Here is a 22,127-nt window from a genome sequence, read left to right as displayed (position 1 = left end):
CATCAGTTGATCAGGGGCGTAGCGCTTGAAACTTGTAAGCTGCAATGCTAATTGCCAAGATCGTACCCTAATCCTCCATTCTTCTTTTTAGGGTTTCATACTTGAGGGACACCAATGGGGCTCTATTACTATTAGAAAAAAAACCTCCTTTCATGCCCGTCCGCTGACGGCGCTGACAGCGGAGGGGTTTTTTCTTCTATTGGATTGCAACATCAGTTCATGCTTCTGGCACTTCTCTTTGTTTGGTACCAGCACCAATATGTACCTAACTCTACTAGTATTCACCTTATTGAAGAGGTTCTCCTGCAGGTGTACGACAGAGTCGGAGTCAGGGAAGTAGCCAGAGACGCCGGTGATGAGCACCTCGTCGCCAGGCGGAGGGTGCGACAGCCGGTGACCCGACGCCAGCCTGTCTTCTGACGCTGTTACTGATGCCATCTGGGTACAAATAAATAACGTATTAAAAACAGAAACAGGATGCTCATCTACAAGTTTTAGAAAAAATTACATAGGCATGCCAATTCACAAGACGATATATGCATTATTAGCAAAAAAACACAATGCATAACCCAAATAAAAATTAAATACGAAAAACCGGTCAAGCGCGAGTTGGACTCGCACACAAAGGATTCCGTACCATCCGTACTTGATGTCCGAACTTTTATGTGCAACACTGTTAGTTAATGCTGCATAGCGCCATCTACATGTGATTTAGTAAGCTAATTATTTGTTCATGAGCATATTTTCATTTTTTTGTGATGTAACCACATATTGACGGTTTTCGGATTTTTACCTATACTCGTTGGTTTAAGGCCTACCTAACCGCCTTTTATGATTGTACGTCAACGGGAAGTACCCTACGGGTTTTGATTCCTTTGTCTTGACAGCTACAAGACAGACAGACAACAAAGCGATCCTTTTTCATTTTGCGTTACGGAACCCTATAAAAAGCCACCTAATTTCCAAAATTTGTACCTATTGAGTATGTACCCACTTAATTACATACCAAGATTTCCTTTTGCCCGATACACAATAAAAATAACAACGAATCAAAACTAAGGTAAACATTATTATAATTTTGTAGAAAACAATGTACATAATGTTTAATTACATGTATACATAATACTTTTGACTTGTAAATTAATGCACTATTGCCCTCCGTCACTTACGCGTGGGTACATACATTAATTTGAATGTATAATTTGTTATGGAATTCAAACTATAATTTGAATTGATTTAAGTTGTGTTATTTTGGTGTTATTTCTAGGCCCTTCCCTACGACTCCGGGGTGTGAAGCTAGCATATAGGTACCAAAAATCTTTTAAAACGGCACATTTTGATACGCCCTCACTTTTTTGCAATCATCATCATCATAGTGATCAACCCATCTCCTCTCAGAATGTGAAGTGTTTCGGCCTTAGTCTACCACGCTTTTGCAATTTTAATAAGCTTCAATCAGACAGAAAAACATGATCGTTGACTATGGGCCTTATAAGGTCACTGTCACACAGAGTCACTCAATAGGTGATGAAGAGAGCCACGCTTGGAGTTTCTCTACGTGATTAAATCAGTGAGAAGATTCGTAGGAGAACCAAAGTAATTGACATAGCTCAGCGAGTTGCGAAGCTGAAGTGAAATGGGCAGGGCACATGGTTCAAAAACCGATAGACCTTAGGGTTCCAATGTACCTACTGGAATGACTAAGCTCGCACAGGAAAGCGCAGCACGAACTCTACCATAAGGGGTTCCATTGCCTTGCTAGTTAACAGGGCTCTCTCCGTCACTCGTTTCATACAATCGTAGTTCCAATTTCATTTGAATATTAAGCAACCAAAGTCCATGAAATTTTGCAGACATATTCTAGAAACTAATATCTGTGTCTGTGGTGTTTTAGATTTTTCTAAAAATATATAGTTTTAAAATTACAGGGGCTCAAAGATTTGTATGAAAATTTTTAAGACCGCATAACTTTGAAACCGAATATTTTAACAGAAATCTGGAAAACCACAGACATAGATATTAGTTTCTAGAATATGTCTGCAAAATTTCATGGACTTTGGTTGCTTAATATTCAAATGAAATTGGAACTACGATTGTATGAAACGAGTGACGGAGAGAGCCCTCTTAAGGGTACCAACGGGACGGGACCCTATTACTATTTATTTCTTATTATCACATCATCTTGTCAGTATTAATATAACGGAGAAATCCTTGTAAACTATCTATCAGCGAAACACTTTCCGAAGTTTAAAGTTACTCTGAACTAAAAGTATAAAAAACGGCCAAATGCGAATCAGACTCGCACACCGAGGTTCCGTACTACAGAAGAAGTAAGGCGATAAGAATCACTTTTGTTAAAGAACCGTAAAACTGCATTTCCTGTAAAATATACTATATACATATAAACTTCTATAAATCATAACTGTTTTATTTTAGATTTTTCGATTGAACTTCATGCTTATCTCCGAAACATTTTTTTCGACATTTTGCACGATAAATCAAAAACTATTATGTATAAAAATAAATAAATCTGTTTTAGAATGTGCAGATAAAGTCCTTTCATATGATACCCCATTCGGTATAATTTTATCTTACTTTGAAAATTCAATCAAATCATTTTCAAACTCCCGATTTTCCCCCTTTATTAAACCAAAAATAATTTTGGTTTTTTTAAATATCAATGAGGTTGGGCTACTAAAATATATAACTACTCCAAATTTCATATCGATAGCTTTAATAGTTACTGAAATAATCGACTGTGATAGACGGACCGGCTGACCGGACCGGACGGATTAGCCGGCTGAGTTTGTTGTGGGCTCTTCTCAGACTTGGGCGCGTTTGGAACCCTCGTAGCTTTAGTTTTAAGTTACGTAATTAATTATCACCACTATATCGTACAAATTTTACAATTTCGACCATCAAAAAGAGTACAATTGTACCTACTTTGAATAAATGATTTTGACTTTGACTTTAGCTTTGGACGGACGGACGGAGAAAGTCCATAAGGGTTCAATTTTTACCACTTTAGTACGGAATTCTAAAAAGAACTTTGCGCTTAAAACTATCAACAAAGTTTCTTGTAAAAAGTATCGAGTGAAAAGTTTCAGGCTAGGGATAAATGAAGAATATCCACTGTAAACTAACGCAAAGCTTAATGCACCTATGAACATAGGTACTACTAGAAATACGTGTACAAAACTTGCTACATAATTTATTTGGTTTAGGTATGTTTTTCATTTTTTTCTTATTTCAATAATTTTCCAAAATTCCCTCTAAAAAATATTAAAAATTTTCTTAACAAGATCAAACCTCGTACCTATGAGGTCCTATTAATAATATTACAAATGTACGACAAAAAAATTACTAGATTGTACGCGATAAAAATGAAATAACTGCAAACTAAACTCACCTTTTTTCAACAATATTGACTTTAAGTCAATAATTATGTTTCAAAATCCTGAAAATGGAGCTGTAACGTGGGCACCGGCAACTCAGCGTCTGGGCGAAAGCGATTTCCGAACGATGTTTTTAAAACGCATTATTTAAAAAATCTTATACAGGGTGCTACTAATGTTTACTGAGAAATAAAAGAGCCTATTCTATTAATAACTAGCTTATGCCCACCACTTCATCCACGTTGACAACACAAATTTCAAACCCTATTTTGCCCACTAAGGGTGTGAGTTTTCAAAAATCCTTTTTAGCGGATGTCTACGTGATAATAGCTATCTGCATGCCTTTCCGCTCAATCGTCCAGTAATCTGAGCTGTGTATTGATAGGTCAGTCAGTCAGTCAGTCAGCTTTTCCTTTTGTGTATTTAAATAAATCTAAATCTCCAATAAACTCCTCTTAAATTTTGTTTCGTACTTGATAGTAAGCATATTTGAAAATTCCATCTAGCTAGGTATTTTATAGTGTTTCCGATATCGAATCGTGTAATATGAAAAGGCTCTTTCGCGTAATCTGTAGAGTTTTCTTGATGTTTGACTCCTCGGAGTTCGTGTCGTGAACAGAAGTTCGAAAACTCAAACTTTGCGATCCTCGCCGTGGTGCGGTGATCACGTATTGCGTGTGATCCAAAATTAGTAGGAATTAGCAATTAGCTAATTGGAAATTACCTATTACTTGGGCCTGCTTAATTATAACTTCATTACCTACCCGTGGTTTTTGTCGCTTACTTATACCTGTTTTAGAAATTAGGTTGGTAGGCAATGGCGTCTTCACACCGGTAAGAGCAGGATTGGAAGACCTCTCACCAGGTAGATAGATATGACATGAGTGGTAGCAGGGAGCCGCTGGATTCAGTTGGCGTAAGAACGTTGCGTGTGGAGACGCGCGTGTGTGCGCCCTACAAGAGACTTATGTCCAGCTGTGGGCATTTATTGGTCTCCGATGCTGATGATGGTTGGGGAGGAAAAAATTATACATACCTACTGCAATTAATTATTCACAAGTGTAAATTAAAAATTTATAACACCCCCGACACGTCAAACTTATAACACCCCTCTTTTTGGGTCGGGAGTTAGTAAAATATTAATCACTAGCCGATGCCCGCGACTTCGCCCGCGTGAATTTAGGTTTTTTAAATCCCGTGGGAACTCTTTGATTTTCCGGGATAAAAAGTAGCCTATGTGCTAATCCAGGATATTATCTATCTCCATTCTGAATTTCAGCCAAATCCGTCCAGTGGTTTTTGCGTGAAGGAGTAACAAACATACACACACACACACACACGCACACACACACACACATACAAACTTTCGCCTTTATAATATTAGTGTGATGTTTGCAGAATACATTATATCTAGAAAGAACCATTGCAAAAATGAGTATAGGTAACTAACTCATTTTTGTAATTACCCTTTTATTGTAAAACTGACAACCACCCTGTATAAAATATTACTTATGTTCATAGCAATGTTACAGTCTAACATTTTTTAGTTTTGCAAAAGTCCTGTAAAATAGAAAGGTTTTATGTTTTATTTAATAATAAACTTTCTATTTTACGTTGCCCACCACTTCCTTCACGTGGATTTAGGATTTTAAAGAATCCCGTGGGAACTCTTTGTTTTTCCGGGATACAAAGTAGCCAGTGCACGTCTCTGGACTGCAAGCTATCTCTGTATGAAATCGACAATGCCTGCTACTTTATCCAGATGGATAAAGATCTTCTTAAATCCCGTGGGTACCTACTCTTAATAAAATTGTCTTCCGTGAAAAAATGGAAAATTGGAACGCGAGCGATCCTGTACCAAAATGTTGTCAAAACCTTAAAAATTCTGAGTTAATTTCACAATATTCCCAGTTTAACATTTTAGCTGCAACAAGAAGGGCACATGGTACATTGTTTGCAAATGAAGTGTTTTCAGTACATTTTGATAGAATCCCGTGACCCGCCACCGGTCGACTATATTACCCTAATATAATATAATGAATATTATGAAATATAATGATATAATGAACAGGATAAACTTCAAAACTAAAACCTGACTAGGGCATTGCTCTCAATAGGTGCTGAAATGTAGTAAAACTAGAGGATGCCCGCGACTTCGTCCGCGTGGATTTAATTTTTTAAAGATCCCGTGGGAGCTCTTTGATTCCTCGGGATAAAAAGTAGCCTAAGTCCGTCCCCGGGATATAAGCTAACCCTGTACCAAATTTCGTCAGAATCGGTTAAACTGTTGGGCCGTGAAAAGGTAGCAGACAGACAGACAGACAGACACACTTTCGCATTTATAATATTAGTATGGATATACCGTTTCATTGAGACGGCTCCTAAGATAGGGTGTGGTAGGCATATTTATAGCGACAGCTCGAGATGTCGGGGACGTGCGGGTGTGCGGGACGTCCCCCCGCCTCATACTACGATTGCCATCTCGACCTGTCGCGTACTATACGTCACTCAGCGGGGTATGGAAAGAGCTATGCTTGGAGTTTCTCTACAACAAAAACGAGGAGGTCCGTAAGAGAACCATGGAGAAATAGCTTAGCAGGCTGTGAAGCAGAAGTGGCAATGGGTGTGATAAAGCTGATGATTGCATCATTGGTCTACCGTTTTAATATCATTGAAACTTTTTAGGGTCTACGCACAAATTCTCCACGCAAAGACGAAGTGTGTCTGTCTGTCTGTCTGTCTGCTACGTTTTCACGGCCCAACCGCTGAACCGATTTTGATGAAATTTGGTACAGACATGGGCTACATCCCGGGGAAGGACATAGGCTACTTTTTATCCCGGAAAATCAAAGAGTTCCTGCGGGATTTAAAAAACCGAAATCCAGGAGGGCGAAGCCGCGGCATCCTCTAGTACAAGATAAAGTTGAAAACTAAAACCCGACTGCGATCGTCTTAATAAACGCTGAAATATTATAGGTAGTAAAATTGTTTTTCTGTCGCTTGGTATATTTTAATGTTGTAATACATTTATATTTATGAACTCAGAATTTTCTCCTCTTTCATTTGACACCCCACTCGATACAATAGAAAAAAAAAATTTGGACACCCCCACTTTTTTCATGTAAGGACAATTTTTCCGTTTCCGTTAGGACAATTTTTTTTCGTATAAAATATAGCCAATGTCACCCGGACCTTTACGACGAATCGATTGACATCTCATTCATCAAAATCGGCCCAGTAGTTTAGGCACTACGGTGGAACACACTGAATCTGGATACAAACATACATACCCACCCACAGACATGCATACCCACATACATACTTACATACATACATAGACTGCTAAAATCATAACCCTTCCTTTTGACTTTGCCGCAGTCGGGTTAAAAAGATTTCAGCTCGTCCTTTCGATAAAGGATAGGTATCTTCTATCTGATTGTGCTTGTACATGCGAAAGCTCTATTCTAGAAAGGTTGAAGTAAAGTGAAGTGTACCTTGTCCGTCGTTACACATAGAACCATTTAGTTGATTGAAAATCTGTACGGGGGTCGCGAGATGAAATTACTCAAGCTTTATTGCAGAGCCCCGCACACCTGCATAATCACCCGCGCTATCCCTCACTGGGTAAGTGCGGAGGCTGTGCGGGTGTGCGAGGCGTCCCCATCCCAATTGCCATCTTGCCCTGTCGCGTACCTACTACATATTATAAGCTAAGTAGTTGTTAGGTGTAAGCTGTGATAGCTTAGTGGTTAGAACGTCCGCCTCCTAATCGGAGGTCGGGGGTTCGATCCCGGGCAAGCATCCTCTAACTTTTCAGTTATGTGCGTTTTAAGCAATTAACTATCACTTGCTTTAACGGTGAAGGAAAACATCGTGAGGAAACCTGCATGCCTGAGAGTTCTCCATGTTCTCAAAGGTGTGTGAAGTCTGCCAATCCGCATTGGGCCAGCGTGGCAGACATGGCCTAAACCCTTCTCATTCTGAGGAGGAGACTCGTACTCAATAGTGGGGCGGAAATGGGTTGGTCACGACCTACTTGTTTCCTTTTTCTCTCGGAAGGAATCGTATGGTTTTAAATCATCCAATTACAGTTTTATAAGTAAAGATGTGGCCTGAAACCAGAAAATGAGCTCAATCTGCGTTTGTCGGAGCGTATAACTAATGGTCCGCCATTCATCGTATAATCGCTGTTATCGAGCTCGTAACTCTGCACTCGAACTACCTATTATCCGGCAAAAGTTACGTACAACGGTAAATTTTGTACTTGTGTTCTTTACTAAACCTAGTAAGTACATATACTTTTTAGACTTCCGTAGTATAAAAAACCGGCCAAGTGCGAATCAGACTCGCGCGCCGTGGGTTCCGTACTAGAGAAGAAATTACCTCTATTGACCTAATTCAGATTTTTTGATTGTTAAACTTCGGAGATAAAGAAGAGGAAGGTTTTTTCCCCATCATTTTGTATGATAAGTCAAAATTATTGAACTATGCATGAAAATAAATTAAAATCTGTTTTAGAATGTACAAATAAAGCCCTTTAATGTGAAACCCCACTTGGTATAGTGTATGTTACTTTGAATGTTGAAAATAGGTACCTTCTAATTATTATTAGTTCATGACCGCATTTTCATTTTTTTGTGATGTAACCACAAATTCACGGTTTTCGGAATTTTTCCTTTACTTGTGCTGTAAGACCTAGCTACCTACATGCCAAATTTCATAATTCTAGGTCAACGGGAAGTACCCTATAGGTTACTTGACAGACACGACAGACAGACGGACAACGAAGTGATGCTATAAGGGCACCTTTTTTCATTTTGAGGTAGGTACGGAAGCCTGAAAATACAATTAGTGTAAATTAAAAATTTTCAACACCCCCGACAAATCATTTTCAAATAAATAATTATGTATATCTAGGCAACGTCCATCTTGACAGCGCTTGACAGCTGGACATTTGTCAATTGACACTTGAATATTATGAACCTAAGGGTTATCTTAACCTTCTTTTCTACAAGAAAACTAGAAAATAGCTGATAACTTTTAAACGGCTGAACCAATTTTTTTGGATTATAGCTAAGAACACTCTCGATCAAGCCACCTTTCAAACAAAAAAAAGTAAATTAAAATCGGTTCATCCGTTTAGGCGCTACGATGCCACAGACAGATACACAGATACACAGACACACAGATACACAGATACACACGTCAAACTTATAACACCCCTCTTTTTGGATCGGGGGTTAAAAAACAGCTACCTACTTAAACTTTCAGCACTGTATATCCTCTAAAATCCAAATGGAACAGGCGAGTTCCCGCAATTATTAAATAGAATATTCTATTCATAAAATACTAAAGTGACTTGAACTAGGAGGCTGATAGTTTATTCAACTGCACTCTACATAGTAGTGTAAAATAAGGGTGTTTCAAACGTCACTCTTAACCGCAATGTTTTTTACTATTATTTAGTTCACAAAACTGATTACAATTGTATGGATAGCCAGGTAGTAGATATACAAAAATACTGGTTGTCTACCTGATCTTTAATCATCATCATCATTGAAAATAAGCTCAAACAATAATCAGTTTCATATTGAGCTTCAACCGCGAAAGGCAAAATAAGTATTTTATTGATCGATGAAAAGGGTGCTTAAAAAATTAAAAACAATATAAACAGATAAAGAGATAAACATTTAGGAATGAAATTACCTCATAATATTTTCGCAGCGATTTGTCAAGATTATGTGAAGCCTCTCTTCCTTTTACAAATAATTCATAAGCACGGAGTGAATTTGCGGTATCACTTCGTATGTCCACTAAATGCAAGCTAAAACATGCAGCCAAAATATAAACCGCAACACGTGTGGATTTACATGCGCATTTGTCTGCAAAATTACTGTTATTTTGGGTTTTACAGCTGTTGGTTTTAGGTATATTATAAGATCTCTGGACAAAGGCGATGTGATCAAGGTCATTCGTACCCAGGAACTAATTTCTGATGAAGGAGAGAGGGCATAATTATTGTATGTTTTAAAGTAGCGTGTGTGGCGTGTGTGTGAAGCGTGTGTGGCGGATGTATCACGCGTATGACGCGCGTGTATCATGCGCGTGCCGCGCGTGTATCGTTTTATACGTGTGTCATGCATATCTCACGCTCGTGTGGCGTTTGCAACGCGCGTGTGTCGCACGTGTGTAGCGTGTTCGTCGCGCGTGCGTCGCATGTGTGTCACGCGTGCATCGCGCGTGTTTCGCGCATGGGTTGCGCGTGTGTCACGCTTGTCTCACGCATGCGTGGTGCGTAAGTCACGTCACTGCTGCCATCAGTGCCAAAATAGCGAAAATCAAGTTGCTTCCAAAACAGGTTGACAATCGCAAGTTCAGCGTAGGTATTTGTGTTATTAGAGGGCAGTGGAGCTGCCTTATTTCGCCAAACGGACAAAGCTTTAGAAAATCACAATATGAAGAATCAAGCATTCTCTCGAAACAATAAATCTATATAGTTACCCAAACATCCCTTCAGGCAAAATTTAGCCTAAACCCTGTACCCGCTAGTAAATAAATCAAACATTATAATTTACCTACGTCAAAACTTAGACAAATACCCTACTCTCTTAATAGCGAACTACGTACATAATTATCGGTAGAGGTAGGTATATCTATCTATCGAGGATTGGTATTTGGTAGGTATTGGGTTTTTCTGTCAAGAAATTTTCAATATCTACCTACTAGGCTGGAGCTATGAATTTGGCAGTGTTTCACCCCAGTACCTGATATAATAAAACCGTTGTTTCTCCACCTGATTTCACCTGATATGTAGTTATCAAAAATCTGAAGCTACAGAAAAAAGCGAAGCCTCGCTGCCCTATCAAGACGACTGCGCCTAGTGTGGGCCCTGCTAATCACTAAAAATTGAGACCGATAATCCGCTACTGATATTAAAAACGCCTAATCCGATCGCTTGGCATTTTATTCCCAATATTCATCCACACGAATATCTACTTTATGCCCATAAAAATAAAACACATTTTCCATTAGTTACAGTTATTAATCCAGAAGCATGCCTAGTGTTATACTTATTTTGATCCTTATGACTTGGGTGTAAGGTTGGAAATTGTATGGTAAGGAGGGACTATTAATTTTCTAATAAATTTTCTTATAAAAAGAAGTAATTGACTTCCAACGCTGATAATTTCCACATAATGAGGCGGGGAGCGAATGAAAAATGATCAAATTGATATCCCGGTGTAATTACAGGATTATATCGGGGGAGGATTTTAGAGATTAATTAACGAGAGTCAAGTGCGAGTGGTACCTACCTTTTGTCGTCGTCTAGAAAGATGCCTATTCACTCTTGTTTTAAAGATTGTGAATGTCTTGGATGATGAAAGTATAAACTGAAATTGAGTTTCACTTGATAGGACATACCTACTCTTAAAAGCCAAAGCGTTTGTTGTGGCATGTTTTAATAATTATTCACGGGGTCGGAGGAATGTGTGAGTGGACGTGTTAATAGTTTCGCCCGACCGCAGGGCGACGCGACGGCAACGTTTCATTATATGGGGTCTGATGGAATTCTCGGTTTAACCGCCGCAAGGGATGGTGTTTCTATGGTGGTAAAATATGTAAATAATAGAACAGCTATTTCATTACCTTTTGCCTTTAATTTTATGTTTTATTGACCAGTGAAGCGAGGTCTACTTACCTACTTGAATGAATTCGTATTTGTTCGTCTGCCCGTCTGTCTCAACGGACTACAATGTTAACTGTAGGGGTGGCTCTTTCAAAATCAATGATGTTAACAATTCATAATTTAAAAACACTGCCCTGCCCAAGAATTAAAAAGTAAGTTTTTGAGGTCGATTTTATTTTTCTTTTGTTTTTTTTTATTTTTCTACTGAACTGCTGTGTAAACATCAACTCCAGGCGTTTTTCCACCTAAGTACAGTAGAAAGCGCACTACAGCGCAGGTCTGGTGTAGGTAACTACCTGAAAACTAATAAAAACTTTCCGTCGCCTGTCAACAGCAGACAAACAAACTCCTGCCTTTCACAGCCAGCCCAACTGAAAACACGTGCAAATGTAAACACAGAGTGTTGTAGCCTGTGGGTTTCATTAAACGTTTTAGGGTTTTTTAGGGTTGCGTACCTCAAAAGGAAAAACAGAACCCTTATAGGATCACTTTGTTGTCTGTCTGTCTGTCTGTCTGTCGTGTCTGTCAAGAAACCTATAAGGGTACTTCCCATTGACCTAAAATCATGAAATTTGGAAGTTATGAAAGTTGGAATTTGGAATTTATAGTACAAATAAAGGAATAAATCTGAAAAGCGCGAATTTGTGGTTATATCATGTAAAAAAAAGGTGTTCCACTTTTCAAAGTAAGATAACTATACCAAGTGGGGTATCATATAAAAGGGCTTTACCTGTACATTCTAAAACAGATTTTTATTTATTTTTATGCATAGTAGTTTTTGATTTATCGTGCAAAATGTTGGAAAAAATACCCGAGTACGGAACCCTCAGTGCGCGAGGCAAACGTTCTCCTCAACGGTGGGCGTCTAGGTGTCCCGATGAATGACGTCATTTCTGACGTACCTCGGAGTTCCTACAGTAGTCTTCCAGCGTAGTTAGGTACTTGTATATGTCCATTTCAGTGGCTTTGCAGTTTTTCTGGCTTCTGAGTCAAAAGGCTATCATAAGCAGACAGACGGCCATGCTGAACCTATATAAAAGTCCCTTAAACAGAACTCTAAAATTCATGCAGTTACAGGTTAGGACCTTTCGGACGTTGACCAGAGGCGGTTAAAAGCCTGTTTAGAGGGCACCTATATAAATAGCATATTGTCTACCATTCTTCTTAGATGGAGTTCGATATCTAAACAGGTTAGAGTAGTTTTAGACATTGAGTTATATGCCATGGAATAACAGACCTAATGAGGCCCTATTCTGTTATTCCATGTGTCACAGATCATCATGGCATAATATTGTTGTAAATCGAATCTTGAAAGGAGCAACCTTCGAGTGTCTTGCCGGTTCTTCTAGGTACGAAAGGAATTCCGAACTAATGGTAGATGCATTGGCCCTCGGAAGTAGGTACCTATTAGGTGATTGCGATCGTCATACTCTGCTATCAAAAGCTGCGGTTCGATTGCGATAGAATGACAGCTATAATGTCACGATCGTAACCACCTCTGATTGGTTGACGCTCGCTCACTATTGGCTACAATGCATTGTTGCAACAAGAATACCATAAATTCAGCCAATCACACCAATTGAGATTGCAATGATTGGTGCAGTTTTTCCGCAATCGACCAGCTGTGGTGTACAAAGTGTGTGGTGTGTAAGAAGGTCCTGCACTAATTTATGAATAAATATATCTATTTAGAATTTAGATAAAGTGCATCTTTTATTTACATCTGTTGCTCTAAAAATACTATAAGGTGAGAACTCTCGGGGCAGGAGTGCGAAAATTTCGAGCATCTGCACATTTAAATTTTAACCTATAATATGGAAAATTTCCATTATGCAAACTCCTCTGTGCAACCTTTACTTAGTAAATTAATGCAATATTAAAAGGTAACGCTAAGCCCTCTAAATCTAACAAATAGATACCTAAGTAAATAATCTAAAAGCTGGCACTTTCTATCACAAAGATCGTACACCAAATCTTGTTAGAAAAAAATCCCTTTTCCAAGTTACATTAATTATGAATTCAATTTTAATCTATTTCGTCTTGATGTGTGATAGTTAATTACTTCTAGAACTAACAAAAACACGGAAAAAACATCCGAACATATTCATATTTAATATCTCAATAGTAGATATTGTTAATCGCCACAACCATCAATGTTAACCAGTTTGCGCGTACGTATAACCTCAAAGTAAGAAAAACTCAGATACATCCTTTTATCTCTTTCTTTTATATCGTAATTAATTATCCATCTCTGTCTCTGCAGATGATAAACTTGACCTTTAGATCAATATTTCTATACAAGTCTTTATTCTAAAAAGTGATACCGCGCGAGACGCATGCGTCGCGAAAAAAATTAAAAATACTGTTTAGTTTTGTTCGATTTGATGCACAACAAAAAAATATGGTAAGGCGTTAATCGTATTTAATCGGTTGGTGATTTTGTGGTTAAGTGTTTTTGGTGATTTCGAAGTGATAACCGGTTTGTATCATTGACATTTGGTAGAGGAAAACATGTAACACGAACAGGATGCAAATTATATAAGCAATTAAGTATATATTATTATCTTAATAATTATGATTATTAAAATAATATGTTGGGAGAGCGTGAGTTTTGCTATCTAAATTCTAAACCGTGTGGAATTGTAGATCCGGGGTACCTAGTTTTTTAACGTACCAAAATAACATGGAAATCGTTATATTAATACACAAAGTCGGACTTATATATAACAAGAGATCACTAGGTACCCAATGTGTGTCTTTGTTGGTTTGATAACTTTATAATTTGAAGGGATATACCTAGTAGATAGACCTGGAAAGTGGCATAAGCTACTTTTTATTCCGGAAAATAAAAGAGTTGGGGTCCCCGGAATTATTAAAAACCTAGCTAGTCTTCTAATAAATATAGTTACTAAAAGGCTTAAATTGCTATAAAATATAACAATCAAACTTTTAACTCAAGAAATCTAAAAAAAAGTAACAAAAATACTCTGCTAAGGAAATCTAAAAGGGAATCTTCTAGGCAACAGTACAATTTTATGTAGGTCTCATCATTATTTCAATCAGGCATGATTGTCTAGACGAGCGCAAGCCTATCTTGTATGAAAAAATATAAACATGCGACCTGTAACACAATTTTATGAGAAAACGTTTTTTCTGCACGACTGAGCATGTATAACTAAGTGAGAGACGAACCTATAATTTACTTACTATACTACTTACTATACTATACCTTCTTACTATTCATAGTCCATACTTAATATTATAAATGCTTAAGTTTGTCTGACTATCTATCTGTTATCCTTTTACGGCCCATTCGCTTAACCGATATGACAAAATTTGGTTAATTAAAGTTAACTAAAAGTTCCCTCAGGATTCTTGAAAAATATAAATTCACGGGCACGAAATAGGGGGACTTCATATAGTTTTGCATAATATTACCAATATCTACTTATTTAAAACTTAATTCCTTTATTTTTTCACTCATAATGGAATCAAAATTAATAGAACGCTGAACACTTGAAATAACTTTGGCAGAATTTTAATTCAAAAACTGTTTAAACCTTATTTATTCGACAACTGAAAAGTTACTGTGTTAACGTGTTTTATTTTCGTACTCCAAAAAGTTCAATGTCCTACAACTCAAGTACACATTGGCTCTGACTATTGTCCAACGGATTCGTCCAATGCACTCGGCTAAAGTGTACAGGACAATTCGGCGTTCCGTATGTTGCGGTCGGCTTGCCAACTTTTGTGCGTTTTTAATAAAGATACGATTTGAAAACAGCGTTTACACATTGGCCGACACTTACCGAACATGTTAAGCTATTGTGTACAGGAGTCTTTAACCGACAAGATAAATGAGTACAGATACGAAAAATGAGTTTTTGTTGCTTTAAGTAATTAAAAACACAGTACTTCACTGTTTGTTTGAGAATGTATGCAAAAAATAACTATACTTAGTGTTTATTTCAACGATCTACCTACAATAGTTATCTTTGTGGTAGTAATAGTTGACTGGTTTATTCCATTTGAGTAGCTACTAGAAAATGGCTGATCAGGGGGCACGGCAGTGCCCCCGCCAAGACGAGCCAAACGGCGACCGGGGCGCTACGTACCTTTTTCTCGAAGTGTTTCGCCGTATTTTCGACCCGTCATAACTTCGGTCTAGATGACGTACTTTTTTAACCAAGATATAGGGTTTGTAGAATCAGGGCTTGTAAGTAGAGTTATTTGTTATTTATTGGTATAAATGTGATATAGTCAAGAGCATTTAAAATCTATATTACTTTGGACTTGGGATAGGTCCCATGGCCAGCACAAATCTAAGCTCAGCTAGGGGCTTGGCTCTACTAGAGATCTCATAACTTTTTAACAGTGAAAACATTATGAACTTGTGAGTCTTGGCAACATTTTACATGAAATGTTTTTGGTGGGATAGATATTGCTAGCTAGTAAGGCCTATACTAAAAATAATCTATTTATCTATACAAATTCATCAGTCTTACTAATATAAATTCGAAATCTGTGTGTGTCTATCTGTCTGTTAACTTTTCACGACCCATCCATTTATGCAAGTTTGAAGAGGTAGGTAAAGAAGTATCTTTTATCCCAAAGACAGACATATAGGCTTCTTTTTATTCTGGGAAATCAAAGAACTTCTAGATTATAATGATGTGAATAGCAGGGAATCACAAAACAAATTGCTGATAAAAAATATTTGTAACACAAGTGTAAATTAAAAATTTATAACACCCCCGACGATCCAAAGTATCTGAGTTTTCCAAAACATCATTAATCCTTCATCCAAGTCATTTTCAAATAAATAATTATGTATTTAGGCAACGTCCATCTTGACAGCTTGACATTTGTCTATTGACATAATATTATGAACCTAACGGTTATCTAACCTTCTTTTCTACAAGAAAACTAGAAAAGAGCTGATAACTCTTAAACGGCTGAACCAATTTTTTTAGATTATAGCTAAGAACACTCTCGATCAAGCCACCTTTCAAACAAAAAAAACTAAATTAAAATCGGTTCATTCGTTTAGGCGCTACGATGCCACAGACAGATACACAGATACACAGATACACAGATACACAGACACACAGATACACAGATACACACGTCAAACTTATAACACCCCTCTTTTTGGGTCGGGGGTTAAAAATATATTCCGAACACATCAATACCTTTGGCATTTATAATTAATAAATTAATAATAATAATAATTTATGTTACTAACTACGTCTGTAGCAGCTTTTAATCGCAACCGAGTCTACGTCTAGCGTCAATTCGTAGTAAAAAATCTAAAGAATTTATACTTTATGTTAATTTGTTTGCATCATAAGTAACCGAGTACTGTTGTTTTCCTTATTCCCCGTTTTATAAATGGGTTCGGAAAATAAATAAGTCGAAAAAGATCTATTTTTGTTAAAACAAATTATCTTAACATTTAGCTGAGTTCGGTCGGGCCTTTTCCTTTGCAGCACATATTATCCATACTAATAATATAAATGCGAAAGTGTGTCTGTCTCTCTGTCTGTCTTTCTGCTACCTTTTCACGGCCCAACAGTTTAACCGATTCTGACGAAATTTGATACAGAGTTAGGCTTAGCTTCTTATCCCGAAAAATCAAGGAGTTCCCACGGGATTCCTAAAGACCCATCCGCTTGACCGATTTGTATGTTTGGTACCAAGGTAGCTTGCGTACATATAATTGACATATTACTTAGGCAACGTTTTATCCCGGAAAATCAAACAGTTCCCACGGGATCTTAGAAAACCTAATTCCACGCGGACGAAGTCGCGGGCATCCTCTAGTGTTTGTTATAAAATCACGCCACCAAGTCGGGGGTTCGATCCCGGGCACGCACCTCTAACTTTTCCGAGTTAGTTATGTGCGTTTTAAGTAATTAAATATCACTTGCTTTAACGGTGAAGGAAACATTGCGAGGAAACCTGCACACCTGAACGTTCTTCATAATGTTCTCAAAGGTGTGAAAAGTCTGCCAATGGCCAGCGTGGTAATTGGTAAATTATGGCCGAACCCCTTATCATTCTGAGAGGAGACCTTTGCTTTATAGTGATTCGGTGATGGGTTAATCATGATGATGATTTACTTATCTTGATCTAAGATACAAAATACAAAGAAATAATAATCGTTAATCTTAGGCTCAAGTCACATTGCGGGAGAGCCGAAGTGACGACGCGACGACAGATGCCATGTGCTGCTACAATCGTTATGCCAATGTATAATATTTGTGATGGAGAAATTGATTTAAAATAACGCATGTCGACAGTCCTTACTTTCACTGAGAGGCGACTCGTTTTAACCCCCGACCCATAAAGAGGGGTGTTATAAGTTTGACGTGTGTATCTGTGGCATCGTAGCTCCTAAACTAATGAGCCGATTTTAACTTAGTTTTTTTTTGTTTGAAAGGTGGCTTGGTCGAGAGTGTTCTTAGCTATAATCCAAAAAAATCAGTTCAGCCGTTTGAAAGTTATCAGCTCTTTTCTAGTTACTGTAACCTTCACTTGTCGGGGGTGTTATAAATTTTTAATTTACACTTCTTCCATTTTGTTTCACACTCATTAGGTTGCGATTACACCTGTAATTTTTACTCACGTACTATGTAGCTTACGAAATTAATTGACAACAAAAATTTACTAAGGTATTGTCACTTATATTATTATATGAAAACTGTTTGCAATCAGTAAATTTTTCGTAAACTGTTTATCATATAAGCTACTGTGAATAAAACTTATATAATTGCGGAGCAAATAAAATTCAATTTAAATCTAACTACTGTGTTACGTTCGCTTCGTTTCGCTTTTGCGGCAATGTGGCTTGAGCCAGCTCCAAATAAACGAACAGGTTTGGTCGGTAGGTTCTATAAGTATGTATCACACTAATATTATAAAGGCGAAAGTTTGTGTGTATGTGTGTGTGTATGTTTGTTACTCCTTCACGCAAAAACCACCGGACGGATTTGGCTGAAATTCGGAATGGAGATAGATAATATCCTGGATTAGCACATAGGCTACTTTTTATCCTGGTAAACCAAAGAGTTCCCTCGGGATTTCGAAAAACTTAAATCCACGCGGACGAAGTCGCGGGCTATCACTAATAATTTCTATAATATCACCATTTTTATGTTTACCAGAAAAAATACCAATATTTAGCGTTCCGGTACGATGCCGTATAGAAACTGCACTGTGTATGTGTTTAATGAAAACTGCCATATCCCTTCCAGGTTAACCCGCTTCCATCTTAGACTGCGTCATCACTTACCACCAGGTGAGATTGCAGTCAAGGGCTGACTTGTATCTTAATAAAACATAAAAAAAACCTGGGAATTTGATCGTTTACGGATTTCTCGCGAAATGAGGTGTCGACATTGGTATGGAAAGTCCGACTTCCTGGCGCTTTATCAGTTTACCAATTGGATATTTTATTAATAACATTCTTAGGGCTGACCCAGAGTCGGGCTAGAAACTATTCTTCTTTTTAACCCCCAACCCAAAAAGAGGGTTGCTATAAGTTTGACGTGTGTATCTGTGTATCTGTCAGTGGCATCGTAGCTCCTAAACTAATGAACCGATTATAATTTAGTTTTTTTTGTTTGAAAGGTGGCTTGATCGAGAGTGGTCTTAGCTCTATAATCCAAGAAAATCGGTTTAGCTGTTTGAAAGTTATCAGCTCTTTTCTAGTAACTGTAACCTTCACTTGTCGGGGGTGTTATAAATTTTTAATTTACACTTGTTGTCTAAGCGATTACCGGAATAAAAATGAGTAATTATCTAGGTAGGTTCTTACTGATTTTGTACAATATTTTATTTATTAGGCTTTTGAGGGTTTTATCTTAATGTCGTTATCGTTTTACAAAGGTGAAGTTCTGAAACTCGACTTTATTAAATTCAAAACTTTAGATAATTTTTCAAAATTTTAAGACTTGAAAGTAGACTGAACGACGAATTTAATCTTGAAAGTAGCCTTAAAATCAGTAAGCAATTTCGACGGAATGATTAGCTATTATATTGTTAGTTTATTTACGAAATTTTCAAATTAATAAAAAGTTTTTATAAAGTTTGAAACAGAATGTATCAACCCTAATATAAAATACAACAATACATATTAATATTTTGTTAAAAATTCCGTGAATTATGAGTTTATTTATAACGTTTCTTAGAAAACATATTTTTCCGAGATTTAATGATTGTTTCTCGGACTATATCTACGTTGAACTTTGTACAATTATTATTATTAGGTTATCTATGATTATAGTTGCACGTCATTATTCTATATCTTCTCCAATGTACTTATCTAAAACAAATTACGTAGCAATCATCACTTACCACCAGGGTGACTGCAAAAAGCTCTTATCCTTACTCTACGGGGTTCTCCAAGAAGGTTTTTGCAATTTGTTTATCTTTTAAGCAAACTAAAAAAAAACGCTCTAAAGGTCGTAGCTCATTTACAGGACACCGTTCCCACACAGCACACGCACGGCTCCGCCTCAAATCGGCAGCGACGTACGCGCGTAGTGGCTGGAGAGAATATCGTGCGGGGCGCTGCCGCGACGCGCAGTTCCGCTGCAGTTCAGTTCGAAAGCGTGGGCACCTTTAGTTTGCCACGCGCCGACAGCTAGCAGAAAGCTCGCTGTCCCGCGATAACAGCTAACAGTTTGGCGTACGTTACAATTTGCTCGAATTACTCGAATGCTGTAGACGTGTAGGCCGCTCGCTTGAAGCGCGTGGTAAGCGAGATGTCAACCATCCAGTGGCTAGATTGCGGCAAGCTCGCTTGCAGCGCATTGCTTGCAATTGTATGTTGTCACTGTAAAACGTATGAGTATGACTTCAAGCCCATATTTGAATCTTTATTCTTTAACCGCGCGGGAGCTGTGTCGTGTAAGTGAACTACGACCTTTAGTGTACCTACGAAGTACGTGGATTAAGTTTGCTCTATAAATTGTAACACTACACGTGTTCGGAATCTGCGCAATGCGAATGCAATTCCTATTGCTATTACGTGAAAATGACGCATTAGTCTTGTGGTTAGAATGTTCGACTGCAGATGATTAGACTCTGGCTTCGATTCCCGGGTCCAAGAATGGGCCAGGATCAAGAAGCTTCGGTCATGGCTAGGTACTGCCCCAAAGACAAAACCGTGCTGCCGTGCTTGAGCAACAATATTTGAAAGGATAAAATCAATTGCTGGAAATCGACCCCGGGAATCACGTGGATTTACTCTTTTTAATACCGTGGGAACTGTTTGTTTTTCCGGGCTTAAAAAAACTTTTATCCATCCCGAGTACGTACGCTAACTCCGTTTACATCCTCGGGATGGATATAAGTTACTTTTTGTTCTACACATGAATTGAGTAGGTACTTACCCAGTACCTACACATTTTCGCATTTACAATATTAGTAGTGATTGATGACATTAATTAATCACACTAACACGGAGATATTCATTAATTAGTATAGAACTAATAGATAGATTCCCTCCCTCAACAGCAACACGCGACGCAAGTTGTGAATTAGTTAAACCCGAGCGACGCCGCGGCGAGTCATTAGTCAGGCGACAGATGTAATTGATCGTCGGTGTACAATTAACGCCTTCGCTAATCACTGCCTACTAGGTACCCTACTACTGATTTTGGATCCTAATCGCCTAACACAGAAATGTTCCTTCATCAATTTGGTAGCTAAAGGAACCCTAACTGGATCCAATTTCCATACAGCTGCTATCCTACCAATATTTTTAACCCCCGACCCAAAAAGAGGGATGCTATAAATTTGACGTGTGTATCTGTGTAGCTGTGTATCTGTGTAAACTAATGAACCAATTTTAATTTAGTTTTTTAGTTTGAAAGATGGCTTGATCGAAAGTGTTCTTAGCTATAATCCAAGAAAATCAGTTCATCCGTTTGAAAGTTATCAGCTCTTTTCCAGTTACTGTAACCTTCACTTGTCGGGGGTGTTTATTTTAATTTATACTTGTAAATGCGAAAGTTTGTGTTGTCGATTGAATTGTCCTTCAATCACGACGCAACGGAGCAACGGATTGACATGATTATTTGCATGGATATACTTAGATAAACTATAAATAAATAAATAGTTACTAGTTTTTATCCCAGAAAATTAAAGGGTTCCCACGGAATTTTTATAAAATCTTTAAGTTCACGTGGGCATCTACGAAATAGGTGCATTTTGCATGACAGACGGTTAAACTTACTTTACAGTCACAGGTTACACAAGTCATGGTTTGGAGAGTGGTGGAGTTAGGTATTTCAGTTAGCTGTAAACTGACCTCATGGAGGTATGAATACTACCCTAAACAAAACCTCATAAAATTTTTGAAAGGTTCAGCTACCTACTTATGAGATAATACAAGTCTAAATTAAAAATTTATAACACCCCCGACAAGTGAAGGTTACAGTAACTAGAAAAGAGCTGATAACTTGCAAACGGCTAAACCGATTTTCTTGGATTATAGCTAAGAACACTCTCGATCAAGCCACGTTTCAAACAAAAAAAACTAAATTAAAATCGGTTCATTAGTTTAGGAGCTACGATGCCACAGACAGATACACAGATACACATGTCAAACTTATAACACCTCTTTTTTTGGGTCGGGAGTTAAAAATAAATGATAAACCCCAATCTAAAAGGTCAGTCTAGTGATCATCATCGTCATCTGAATACATTGCCGGCTCACTACTGAGTTGAGGCCCCTCTCAGAAAGAGAAGTGTGTAGGTCAATAGGCCATAGTCCACACTGGCCAAGTGTGGATTGGCAGACCTCACAAACATTTACCACTAGGTATGCTATCGCCCTTCACATAGTTGACTTCACAATGTTATAATTATAATACAAGTGTAAATTAAAAATTTATAACACCCCCGACAAGTGAAGGTTACAGTAACTAGAAAAGAGCTGATAACTTGCAAACGGCTGAACCGATTTTCTTGGATTATAGCTAAGAACACTCTCGATCAAGCCACCTTTCAAACAAAAAAAAACTAAATTAAAATCG

General features: G+C 37.8%; 2 protein-coding genes across 3 annotated transcripts in view; one reads left to right on the top strand and one right to left on the bottom strand.

Annotated features, from left to right (window-relative positions):
- LOC123871274 (fatty acid synthase) overlaps positions 1-3,495 on the bottom strand; it is a 47,454-nt gene extending 43,959 nt beyond the window's left edge. Inside the window, exons 1-2 of the mRNA XM_045914977.1 lie at positions 3,410-3,495; positions 286-438 (exon numbers count right to left, since the gene is read on the bottom strand). Coding sequence (XP_045770933.1) covers positions 286-438 — 153 coding nt within the window. The 5' untranslated portion in view covers positions 3,410-3,495. The remainder of the gene's footprint in view (positions 1-285; positions 439-3,409) is intronic.
- A 9,833-nt stretch (positions 3,496-13,328) lies between these two features.
- Positions 13,329-22,127, top strand: part of LOC123871129 (spermosin-like) — a 33,505-nt gene continuing 24,706 nt past the window's right edge. For both annotated transcript variants that reach the window (XM_045914736.1, XM_045914735.1), the window contains exon 1: positions 13,329-13,486. In XM_045914736.1, the coding sequence (XP_045770692.1) occupies positions 13,484-13,486 (3 nt within the window). In that variant the 5' untranslated portion in view covers positions 13,329-13,483. The remainder of the gene's footprint in view (positions 13,487-22,127) is intronic.

The sequence above is a fragment of the Maniola jurtina genome, chromosome 13, assembly GCF_905333055.1.
Source record: "Maniola jurtina chromosome 13, ilManJurt1.1, whole genome shotgun sequence".
NCBI lineage: Eukaryota > Metazoa > Arthropoda > Insecta > Lepidoptera > Nymphalidae > Maniola > Maniola jurtina.
The sequence above is the reverse complement of the archived record's forward strand: the minus strand, read 5'-3'. Positions and strand labels throughout refer to the sequence as shown.